A 12050-nucleotide genomic window follows, 5' to 3' on the forward strand; every position below is an offset into this window, starting at 1 on the left:
ACTGAGGGAGAAACAGCATTACAGGGGACGAACCTGGGATGGTCAGGACTGACTCTAGTTTGGGAATGAAGGTGGGAGCTGCAGGACTGTGAGCATCTCACATGCTGCCTAAAGACTGCTGAAAGCAGCGGGTTGCTCCCAGATCAAAGCTGCTCCCTGTGTCCCAGGTGATAATGGTGCATCACCACCACAGCCTGAGAACCCCTTGTCCCAAAGTGCTGGGGCAGGCTCACAGCATGCCCCACTGAGCTGCTGGGCTCAGGATGAGTGAGGGTCCCAACAAGAGAGCCAGCATCTTGAGTAGGAGACAGGCACCAGTGGTGTTGTGGGGACATGGTCTTAAGGGCCTTCCTGCAGAACAGCCCCGGGACCCCCCTCTTGGCCTCCAGCCCCTCGCCAGGTCAGAGCCAGACTGGGTACCAGGGATGGGTGCAGAGGAGCTGCATTCCTACCAGTGTAGCCGATGGCAGTCTGAGAGGAGGTGCGATGAGGCCCAGCCTGAGAAATGATCTCCACACGGTATCGGGACCCTGGCACCAGCCCCTCAAGGTCAAGCTGGGTGACTCCACGGGGGATGGACACATTCCTGATGATGGACAGGGACTCAGCCACCGAGAGCTGTACGAAGTGGTCTCTGCCACCGCCTGACTCCACCCAGCTCACATGTAGCTCCTGGGGTCTCCGGCCAGGCTGTACACTCACATTAGCCAGAGACAGTGGATCTAGGGGAAAATACAGCATGAAGATCCATGAGATCATGGAAGAAAGCAACTGGAGAAGCCAGGACACAGCCTGCACCTCTGCACAAGACTAAAGGAGAAGTGGTGGCAGCTGACTGTCAGTTGTCTTGTTGTCCTGGGGGACATGCGAGTTGCCCATGCATATCCCCACGGTGACGCTAGCAGGCAGGTGCTGTACCGAGAAGAGAGCACTCAGCTCCCCAGTGGGCTGCTCTGCTCCATGGACAGGGAGCAGCAAGCCCAGAAGGGTCTCTGTGCTTCCCCTCTTGCATCCCTCTCCAACCAGTCCCAGGCTGGCCTTGAGATCACGAGTAGTCTAGGCAGAAGGTTCAGGCTTGACTGGGGAAAGCCTGAGCTGGGGAAAAGCATCTTTTGGGGCCCAGAGGCCAGCACACAGCACCTAACTCATGACACGTGCTCTGATTCCCAGGGGCAGGGAGCGTGCAGGTCTCACCGAAGCCCTCCCTCCCCCCGGACACGTCCATGTCACTGCGAGTCTTGCAGGCAGTGCCAGGATGCCCCGTCCCTGCAGAAGGCTGGGGACACTTCTTACTCACACGTCCACTCGGTGGCAAAGTGTGACGAGGATCTGTACGGGCCAGCGAGGACGGTCACCTTCAGGAAGTACTGAATGCCAGGGGACAGCCCCAGGAACGTGAAGTTGTGGGTGTTTGGCCCCACTGAGATGTTCCTCTGTGCTGGATGGCTCTTGCTGTAGAGCTGGAGGTGGAACTGGTCCACATCGCCAGCAGCCTTGTCCCAGAAGGCAGAGAGTCCCAGCGGGTGTCGGGTGTTGGTCAGGGTCACGCCGGCCGGAGCCAGGGGGTCTGAGAGAGAAGAGACATCCAGGCAGTGAGAGGCAGTCATGGTGGAGCTGGCGCAGTGTGGAGTGGGGGCCTGCACGCGCTTGTCCTGGGCACCCTCCACCACTTGTCCCTCGTGGGCTCAGGTCAGAAATCAGCCCTGGCATATCAAACCCCAGAACAGCCTGAGCTTCTGCTCCACAACAAACATGGGAGCAGGTCCCCACCTTTCCTGCTGGGTGACATTTGGAAACATTTTCCATTCAGTGATGGGCTTCTCCTGCACTGAAGACCCTTATACTTCCAACCTGGCTGAATGTGGCTCCGGTTGTCCTTCCACTCTTTGTCTGTCTATGCATCCCTGTCTCTGGTTCCCATTCCTCCCCATACGTGGGCCACACTCTGCCTTGCTTCCATGCCATGAGCTTTCTGCTCTCGTTGGCCAGGCCATGGTTGCAATTTGCAGTAGAGGTAAGGTAGGGGTAACACACTCACATGTCCAGTCTGTGGCTGATCGCACAGGGGATCTGTAAGGTCCAGCCATAGCAGCCATCTCCAGTGTATACTGTCGCCCAGGGACCAGGTCCTCAAAGGTGACATTTGTCCAGTTGTTCCCCAGAGTCACATTCCTGACCCGCTCCTGGGACTTGGTTTCCCAGAGCGTGCCTGTGTAGCCAGTGCTGCCAGAGGGAGCTGCTCTCCAGGAGGCTTGCAGGGAGGTGCTGTGGCCCTGATTGCTGAGGGCCAGCTGCTCCAGGGGCAAAGGATCTAGGAAAGGTAAGGTCTAGAGTCACAGCTGCACCCGGACTGGGGTCACCTGGCAGAAGTGCAACCCCAAATGTGCTGGGGCTGGAGCCCCTTCCCTGGGAAAACCCACATCCAGGTGCTCTGGCCACCCGTGGGGTCTGAGCAGGCCACCGTCACCCCTGCTGACACCCGCACACCAGTTTGGCAGGGACTGGGCCAGCACAGAGTTCAAACTGGCATGGTAAGAGAGGACTGCTCTGGTGCTGGAGGAGGTGGTGGGTGGGATGGCCTGGACCAGGGCGGTGGAGACGTTGTTCAGGGCAGATGGAACCTGAACAGTGCCCCAGGAGGGCGGTCCGGGGGAGGATGAGGGCACTGGGCTCTGCTGACCCTTGTGCTGGGCAATTGGCATAGAGACCAGGGTCAGGCACATCCAGCAGCAGCTCTGCTTTCCTCCTGAGCCTTTTGCCCTTTTATCGCATGAAGCTGCAGACGACCTGTGCTACCACATGCCTTGAGGCATGACATCGTGGGGAAGGGCAGGACCCAGTGGGAACCCCGGGGCTGGCTGCGGTGAGGGCTGTGGCACTCACATGTCCAGCTGGTGATGCGCCGGGGTGTGGATGTGTAGGGGCCAGCCATGGTGCTGACCTCAAAGGTGTAGAGGGTCCCAGGGCAGAGGCCCTCGTAGGTGAAGTTGGTGACACCTCTGAGCAGTGAGCTGTTCTTCACAAGGTGCTCCATGTGGCTCAAGGCCAGCACGTAGCCCTCTCCCATTGCCTCCTCCCAGCTGGCTAGTAGGCTGTAGGGGCTCCCCTGGCTGGACAGACTCACACCAGATGGTGCTAGTGGCTCTGCAAGGGACAAGGATGGGATCATGCACGTCACTGCATGGGGCAGTGCATCAGGCAGCCGGACTTCTCTCACAACACTCTGCAGTGGTCCCCCCACCAAACTCGGGCAGCCAGGGCTGCAGCGAGAGCCTTTTACTTCTCTCAGGGCCAGGGGCTGGGTGAGCGCCTCCCCACACTGTATAAGGCTCCAGTCCTTCCTTCCCGGGGTGGCAGCTCTGAGACAGCACCAACCGTGGCTCCACGAGTCACCAGGAGGGACTGGGCACAGGGAGATGTTGCTCTGGGGGGACTGGTGGTGCTTCACTACCCACCAAACCAGCTGCTGTGGGCAGAGGGCAAGATGTCTTGAAGCTTGCCGAACACTGAGTCCAAAGGTTACTGGGTAGGATCTGGTCTTGATTCGTGCCTGACACTACCTGGCACGAGTCTGCCAACGACCTCTGAGTCCACCCTCACGAGGAACTGTGGGGCAGCAGATTTTGCCTCTCTGACCCACTGCACAGCCTCATCTCTGCCCCTGCCACAATCCCCCTCCCCATCCCACCAGCCTCCCTCCGGGCATCAGCTCCTCCCTCAGGCGGCAGAAATGGCCTTGAAAGGACACACTCGGGCTTTCTGCTTACGTGTCCAGGCTGTTGTGCTGCGGGCTGATGCCCGGTAAGGCCCAGCCACCGCCGTCACCTGGACAGAGTATCGCTTCCCGGGGCTCAGCCCGTGGAAGGTGACATGATCATTGTCTCCACCGACAGAGATGTTCCTCGTCAGAGCACCATCCTCTCCCTCCTGCAGCGTCACCAGGTAGAAGTCCCTCTCTCCCGCTGGGGTGCTCCAGCGAGCCTGCAAGGAGCTCTGCTCCTCCGAGCTGCTCAGGGTCACATTGCCAGGGCTCAGGGGGTCTGGAAGGGAAGGGAAAGGGATTGTGTGCATCAGGATTATGGGATGCTCTGGACCCCATACACCCCTGAGCCTCGTTCCCTGCTTCTTTATCTGCAGGGTTACATCCAGCCTTAGACATCCTTTTGGAGCGTGCTGTCTCTGTTCCCCAGCACAACCATTCCTGGTCTAGCAGAGCCCAGACGAAGCTGGCAGCCCTGCTGGGAAATTCCTAACAGTCCCTCTCCTCTCCATTCGTGTCCTGTCATGAGCTTGCTGATATTCCCAGGAACTGGCCTGGACCAAACTCCTGGCCGGATGCCCCTGGCTCGTGCGTCTGGCACCGGGGACGTTTGTTCAGTCGGGGAGGTCAGAGCCACAGACTGGCAATGGCAGGGATCAAGTCAGACTCACTCCATAGCAGAAAGAAACCAGCTGGGGGTGTGGAGGTCTTCCAAAATCCCAGCTGCAGAGTCAGCAGTGAGCAGGCTCCAGCTTCCTGGACTGGCAGGCAGAGCAGGAAAGAGCTGGAGACTTGTCGCCTGGTGGCACCCAGGCCCTTCCAGCATGTGCCTGACCAGTGTCTCTGCCCAGGGCGAGGACGAGTCACTGGCCACAACAGCCCTGAGTTTGCAGCTTGGCACCTCCATAATTTGTTGCTCCTCACTAGAGAAGGCCAACACTTTCTTGGTGTTTGGCGTGAGTCTTGCTATGTCCAGGAGGATAGGTTTGCCCTCTCTATTTTCCCCCTGGTTTTCCTGGGAACATCTGGGAGAGCAAGAGCAAGTCCAGGGCCAGAACTGTTCACAGTGCTACGGACACAGTGTTGGCAACAAACCAGGACTGTAGTGGTGGAATTCACCCGCTCTCGGGGCCCTTGTCAGCCTGAGGCCAGAAGGTGCAGGAAGTTGGGTTGAATGGTGCAACTAGCTGGGTTCTGGGAGGGCTACCCTCAATTTCTTGACCTGCCAGAGGCTGGCTTCCTTGGCTGAGTTTGCACAACACCCAGCACATTAAGGACATCCACCAGGATGAGGTTATCAGGTGCTACCAAAATATACCCTTGACAGCAATCAGAGGACCAAAGATCCATTTCCCTCCAGGAACCTCCAGTTCAAACGAGCTAAACTGCTATCCTCTTGCCTCCTGTTTTCTCTGCTGCCCTTGGACAGCCCTGAGGCACGTGAGAACCCAGCCCCAGCTGTACTGCACACCAGTGAGATCTGCTGCCCTTCCATCCTCCTCCTCAGGGAGAGGCCACAGGCTGGTTGCAGTGCATCCCAGGGAGAAGCAGGCCAGCACTGGGAATTCACTGGAGGGGACCCACTGGCCCCACTATTGCAATGCCCCAGAGATGGGTCCTGGAGCAGCTTTTGGCCAGGTCCAAGCAGAAGAATTGCCCTCTGCACCCGGGACTCTGGCAGAAGACCTTTGGACTCAGAGGCTGGACCAGAGGCAGGGAGAAAGCCAGGGCCACCGAGGTCCTCCCCCATCCCTGGCCATCATACTCACATGTCCAAGCGGTGGCATTGGGCCCCCCCACAGTGTAGGGCCCTGCCGTGGCGCTCAGCCCCAGCCAGTACTGGGTGCCGGGGTGGAGATGCTGGAAGGTGTAGCTGGTGAGGCCCCTCCGGGCTGACAGGGTTGTGGTCACGGTCTGGGTGAGAAGGTTGTGGAGCGCGAGGTGCAGCCAGGCGGCCCCCCTGGCACCCACCCAGGAGGCGACAAGGCTGGTGCTGGAGCCCGGGCTAAGCCTCAGCTGGGTGGGGATGGAGGGAGCTGAAGGGAAAAGCAGGAGGCAGCGAGGTTCAGCACTGGGGCTGGGGCTCTGTGGACCCTTCTCCCTCCCCATGGTCTCCTATACCCACAGCTGCTCTCTATGCTGGCATGGGGGCTCAAGGTCTGGCAGGGGTCTGCTGAGGAATGTCTCTCCCATGTCTCCCAGGTGAGCTGAGGGGCTCTTGAGGTCCCTCCATACTGTCACGCTTTTTCAGGCTGCAGGGCAGAGGGGGTGGCAGCCCGGGTAATGCAACATTTCTGCAGCTCCCACCAGCCAAGGCCTTTTGCCAGGATCCCCAGATTGCCCTTCTCCCATGGGGACACGGAGCACACAAACCCGAGCTGTGGGTCCTGCAAGGCAGGACTGAGGTGTGAGGTTGTCCCCTTGGCCAAGCACACTGGGGTCACAGCGGGGATGTGAAAAACTCCCAGGTGTTCTCCATCCTACACAAACTCCCCATCCCGAGCCTGGAGACCTTCTCCCCCTCTCCGCCAGCCCAGCCCGCACATGTGCCGCACCTCTCCTACCAGACCCTTTCTCCCACCCCTTCCCTTTTGGGCAGGCACACCCATCGCTCCCTACCTGTCCATTGGTGGATACTGGTGCTTGCCTGGCTGGATCCAGCCAGCGTGCTGACCTTCAAGGCGTACTCGCTGCCAGCCAGCAATCCATCAAACAGGAACGTGGAGGCATTTGGCGGGACAGATGCATTTCTCACAAGCGTCTGAGAGTCACTGTGGTAGAGGGCAAGGTGGTAGCCATCTCGCTGCCCACGGGCATGCACCCAGGAGGCATGCAGCACGGCAGACCTCCCGCCGCTGCTCAGGCTCAGGTTGCGGACCGGTGAAGGACCTGCATCAGACATGGCACATACCGGGGCTGGCTGGCAGCCTTGCGATACCTGACCTGCCAGGTTGCTCAAGGGCCAGTGGGACAGTGCCTTCACCTGGTGAGGTCCTGCCAGCCAGTTCCACAGGACCCAATCCCCCGAGCACAGCCCCATCACCTCCCTGCCAGCCCCCCAGTCTCTCACAGGTTATGTGGGCTGCACCATCCCCTTTGGATCAGTCTCTGCATAGTCACTCTGAACTGGGCAGGGAGGCTCGGTCAGGGACAACACACCAGGTGCTCACTGAGAAACGTGAAGCCATCAGTGCTTACCTGTGAGCTCACCTGCTGCCAGGTCCTCTGTTCCTGCTGGCCCTGTGGGTCCTGCCACCTGCCTTCCCGTGAGCACCAGCCCCTGCTCCCTGCAGCCACCACTGCTGTCTGACACCATCCCTTCTGCTGGCCCTCCCTCCAGCTCTACTCTCTTTTTCTAGGTTTTCCACCTTCACCTGCACTGATTTACCCAAGGATCTTCTGGAGAGATGCAGGCAAGGGCTGCCATCCTCACCTGAGCTGTGGGCTCCCCAGCCTTGCCCCCTTCCCCCAGTCCTTGGCATCAGTCAGGGAGGGCATAGAGCAAGGTTTGGTGGGTGAGCCAGTGATTGACAGAGATGTGCCAAAATCATGGAGCAGACGGTACTTCCTTGTAGCTCTTTCTAGACCTCCAGACATGACTTTTTCCACCCCTCAGCTCTCTGCAGTCCACATCATAGGTTGGTCCATCATTAGCTATATTATTCCAGGGGAAGATATAGCCTGAACCCTGCCCATGTGAGGTGCAGGGGCAGGACCCTCCTTCCACATGGATGAGGGAATGACGCCTGGGGCTCTGAGGACCAGGGAAGGACCCTAATCCTTGTGGAAGTGAGGAAAGACCTGACCTCCCCATGGACTCACAGGACTCTGCACAGACCTGTATTTCACACCCTCCAAAGCAGTGTGATGATCACTGCTAGGAGCACTCAGACCCTTTGGCTCTGCAGTCCCTGGGGAACCCCTTACTTGTCTGTGCTGTGACTGCCTGGCTGGTCGTCTCCATGCAGGCAAGCGTGGCTGTCACCTCAATCTCGTAGCGCATGCCAGGGGTCAGCCCGTGGAACCAGAAGCTGGTGATGTTGGGTCCAGCAGATCCATTCTGCAGCAGCGTGCCCAACCCCAGGGAGGAGAGGGTGAGCGAATATCCCTCAGCACCCCCCTCTGGTTCATCCCAAGACAGAAGGAGGGAGTCTGACCGGCCATGGTCACTCACGCTGAGGTTCAGGAGGGTCCCTGCAGAGGCAAAGCCAAAACCCTCAACAAGGAGCTGTGGTGCTGATGGGTGGCCACCCTGCAGAGCCAGGCTCCCCAGCCCACCCACCCTCACTGCACACCTTGGCCTGGGCCATCACCATGGGCACTGCCCCACTGCAATCAGGCCCCCCGACCCCAAAGGCTCAGAACAGCCTTTGGAAAACACAAGAAGGTTCAGAAACTCCCATGGACTGGGGTCAAAGGCACCAAGTGAAAGAGATGCTCCGAAGCATGGAGCATCTCTTCTGCTGGGGAAAGACCAGAAGGCTTCAAGGCCATCACATGCTTTGTCCAGACAGCCCTAGTTTATGGCAAAAAAGTTGTCCTGGCTGGGTATAATCCATTGCTCACCACCTTGGTTGGTTTGAGGCCCAAAAAAGATGTTGAAGGGCTCTGGGTCCGCCTCGTAGAAGCAGGACAATGGCCAGTGAGGGAGCAGGTTGGATATGGCAGTGGGGCCGTCATGCTTGCTGCAGTAGTCTCTGTCTCTGTGTGGGCTCTGACAGAGGAAAGGGTAACGACCGCTTTGGACTGGCACTGACTCCCCACTGTCCTGCCCAGTGCAGAGATGACATGGGAAGAGCAGGACACTGCGTACCTGGAGGAAATGTGGGGCCAGATTTGCACAACCCCCTGTTGAGGTGTGTCCCTGCCTTGGCTTTGCTGCAGCAGCAAGGTCAGCAAGCTACAGCTGCAGGGCCGGTGCTGTGGCATCCAGACGGAGAGCATCTGGCGACAAGGAAGTGGCATATGGGGCTTTGCCTAATTGGTGGGCCAGTGGCCAAAACTGCTATTGAATCCCTGCCCTTAGAGCTGCTCAGGAACCACCTACACAAACAGGAGCCAGACAGAGCCTGTCTGTTGGGACCAAGCTGGCAATGTGGCCCTTGCAAGCTCCATCTCTGCCTGCCCATGCCTCCACTAGCAGATCGTCACGCACTCCCCATCCCCAGCCTCGCTGCGAACCATGAGCTCCCTATTGCTTTCAGCCTTTGGGAAACACCAGAACAGCTCTAGTGCTAATAAGACATTTGTGTAATAATTAGCACTTAAAATTTATGATGTGCAAGATGTTGTGATCGCAAGATTGCGATCTGGCATGGCAAGAAAGCTTTAAACAAGCAGAGCTATTGCCCCAGAGGTCTGCCCGGGGGCTGCCTTTACACAGCAAAAGAGGAGCAGCGTGGGGTGAGCCCCAGGGGCAGGGGGCTGCTCAGGTGTTGTCTGTGGCCTTCCCACAAAGCTGGACAGTTTCAGAACTACATGCAACTTCTGTTTCATGCAATGCCATTGTTTGGAGCCTGCTGCCATGCTGAGAGCTTCACTCAGCAGATGGGGCAAAGTGAATCGGGGAAGTTAGATGGACACAAAAGAGGAGGATGTAGTCGCCCTGGGAAAGGCCTTCTCAGTGCTATCCCTGAGCAATTCAAGTGCAGATTTAGGAACAGACTGCTCGGGAAGGGTTATTGGAATGTAGTTGGGTGTCCACGGGTCAGGTGTCTACACATGGGCCAGCCGCCCTGGACTCCCCTTGCTGTCAGCAGAGACCCGGTCGCAGCAGCTTGTGGAGCACAGGGCATGGTTAATCTCCTCCTGAAGACAGACAGCAGGTTTGTGCCCTGCGTGGAGTTCAAACAGGGATGGTTTTTCACTGTGGGCTCTTTCTTATCTCATGAAGGTATGAGTTCTCCACCCATGTTTGTCTGCTTCTCTTGGGTATCCAACAGACTCCATCGCCTGCCTCCATCTATCACTTGGCAATCACCTTCTTCACCTCTGCAGTACAAATGTACTAACAGCTAAACCAGGCCAGAGGCATCCTCCAGCCCTGAGGCCCATGATCACAACACTGCTCACATCCCCATAGATAAGCTCCACTAACCACATCACAGCCAGCCACATCCAGGTACACCCCATGCCCTGACTGGTGCCTGCAGATCATCTGGGAGAGTTTTCACTGGCACAGGCCAGCGCCATGCAGGCACTGTGCTGGCTCCAAGCACACGGCAGCGCTTGCTGGCTTTAGGGCGAGCACAGCTGTGCTGCTCCCCAGCCAGCTCGGCACAGCCGTGGGGCTGCCCCATGGAGTATGATCCTGCCCAGCCAACTGCAGAGGCTCCATGCAAGGCAGCTATAGCGGTGCTGCTGCTGAGCCCGCTTGATACTCTGTGAGAAGGAGGGAGCTTGGAGCTTTGTCCATCTCTCACACTGCCCCCCATAAGGCTGGTTTCTGGAAGAGGATGGGGCTGACTCCCTCCCCTTCCCTGGCCATGATCTGCAGCCTGCAGTAAGTCTAAAGCAGAGTATTTACAAAGCTACTTTTAACTCCAAGAGTCCTGGCCCAGCACATCTTGCTCATCTCACAACTCCTGGGCACCAAGACCACCCTCCGCAGCCTGGGGACCACTTTGCTTTGACTTACCTCTATCACTGGGTGCATTCTGTCCCTCCAACCCTGCCCGTGCTGTTCGGTTGCACCCCTCGCCCTGGGGGATTGAAAGTGTCAAGTGAGAGAGGGGCAAGATGAGGTGGTCTAAGCTGAGACCAACACCTGGGACAGGTGCCCTGTGCCAGGCCAGGGGTCAGGCTGGCCAGGCACAGGTCCCACCCAGCCATGGCGTCTGGGGGCTGCAACCCTCTGGGGACCGTGACCCCTCTTCGCAGGAGAGTCCAGATCACTGCTCACATTGCCCTCCCCTATCCAACGCAGGGAGACAGACTCAGCAGACGTAGCTTGGGGCTGCCCTGGCCTTTTGCACGGGTGCTGGGTCTGCAGACCAACATGGGGCCATGCCCACAGGGGAAGACATCCCACCAAAACAGCCAGGGCACAAGGGGAAGATTTGGACGGGGAAGGAGCTCTGGACAGGCCCCAGCAATCTCATTCCCTCTACAGGCACCACCCCCTTCCCACGATCATGGTGGGGGAGGATGGAGGGACCCCAGACCTCAGTCCAGCTGCCATCCCCCACAGGCTGCAAAGCAAGGGCCCGAGAGCTCCAGAGCATCCAGCACCCTCCACACTGCAGCGGGAGCTGAGCATGCTCGCAGGACACCCGTCTCCCCACAGTCTGCTCGCGAGCAGGGTGTGCCCTGCTTAGGTTGAGGCTAGTTCCCTCCACATTAAAGGAAATATCTCTGCCCACTCCCTGTCCCACAACAAGCCACAGAGGAGCAATCATCTTTCTTTAGTTATTTTCCCCTTGGCTCTGCTGGCTGACTCACTTCTGGCTCCCCCACCGACTGCGGTGCTTTTGGGAGCGTGTGCATGGAGGGGAGCGAAGAGGCTCCGGACCCCTGGGAATAGCAGCCAGCTGATTCCTGGGGCGAGGAGCCGTGCAGCCATGGCAGCAGTAACACGCTCGGATCCCAGGCACTGGGGCGAGAGGGCATGGCGGGGAGCGGGGGGGAAGCGGAGGAAAGAGCCAGCTCATAATTGCAAACGTCGCTAATTTGGTGCAGCTGCATGGCTGGAGAGGCAGCCCAGAAATATGCCGTCATTCCTCAGCGGGGTAGGACTATGCAAAGCCCCTTGCCGCCAGAGAGCTTGGAGCCAAGAGCCTGCATGGACAAATGGGGGTTGAAGAGACACGGGCTTACCTCTGCCAGGGTTCCCAGGAGCTGCGGCACCCACAGGACAAGCAGCGGCAGCAGCGGTGGCCTCATTGGGACCGGGGTGGCTGCAGATTAGTGGCAGCGGGGGGCTGCGTCCCCACATGCTTTCTGAGCGCGGGTGATGGGATGACATCAGTGGGGACAGGCGTTGCATGCCAGCAGGCACATCAGCCCTGCCAGCTGTCCTTGGGCAGGAGCAGAGTGCGCCTCCGGGCTGGGAGAAGTCCAGCGTGTGTGTGTGTGCCGCTCGCTGTGTGCATTTGCTATTGTTCCCGCGGATCTGTGTCCCTCTGCGGTGACTCTGCAGCTGTCCCTGTGTGAGCGAGCGTGTGCTGCGGCCAGAGAGCTGCTTGCCGGGGGGCTTGGAGGGGGGCTCTCGCTGTGGCTGGGTCTCTGCACGGCTGGAGCCCGGTCTGGCCATCAGAAGGAGTTCTGCAGAGTTGTGGGAGTTGGTGCTGAG

The 12050-nt window shown here is 58.8% G+C and overlaps 1 protein-coding gene across 1 annotated transcript in view; it reads right to left on the bottom strand.

Annotated features, from left to right (window-relative positions):
- LOC103913828 (receptor-type tyrosine-protein phosphatase V-like) overlaps positions 1-12050 on the bottom strand; it is a 45070-nt gene that overhangs the window by 23200 nt on the left and 9820 nt on the right. Inside the window, exons 2-9 of the mRNA XM_009320381.1 lie at positions 7688-7954; positions 6380-6649; positions 5530-5796; positions 3768-4040; positions 2884-3144; positions 2039-2311; positions 1298-1567; positions 453-722 (exon numbers count right to left, since the gene is read on the bottom strand). Coding sequence (XP_009318656.1) covers positions 453-722; positions 1298-1567; positions 2039-2311; positions 2884-3144; positions 3768-4040; positions 5530-5796; positions 6380-6649; positions 7688-7954 — 2151 coding nt within the window. The remainder of the gene's footprint in view (positions 1-452; positions 723-1297; positions 1568-2038; positions 2312-2883; positions 3145-3767; positions 4041-5529; positions 5797-6379; positions 6650-7687; positions 7955-12050) is intronic.

Source organism: Pygoscelis adeliae, unplaced genomic scaffold, assembly GCF_000699105.1.
Source record: "Pygoscelis adeliae isolate BGI_AS28 unplaced genomic scaffold, ASM69910v1 Scaffold343, whole genome shotgun sequence".
In the NCBI taxonomy this organism is placed as follows: domain Eukaryota; kingdom Metazoa; phylum Chordata; class Aves; order Sphenisciformes; family Spheniscidae; genus Pygoscelis; species Pygoscelis adeliae.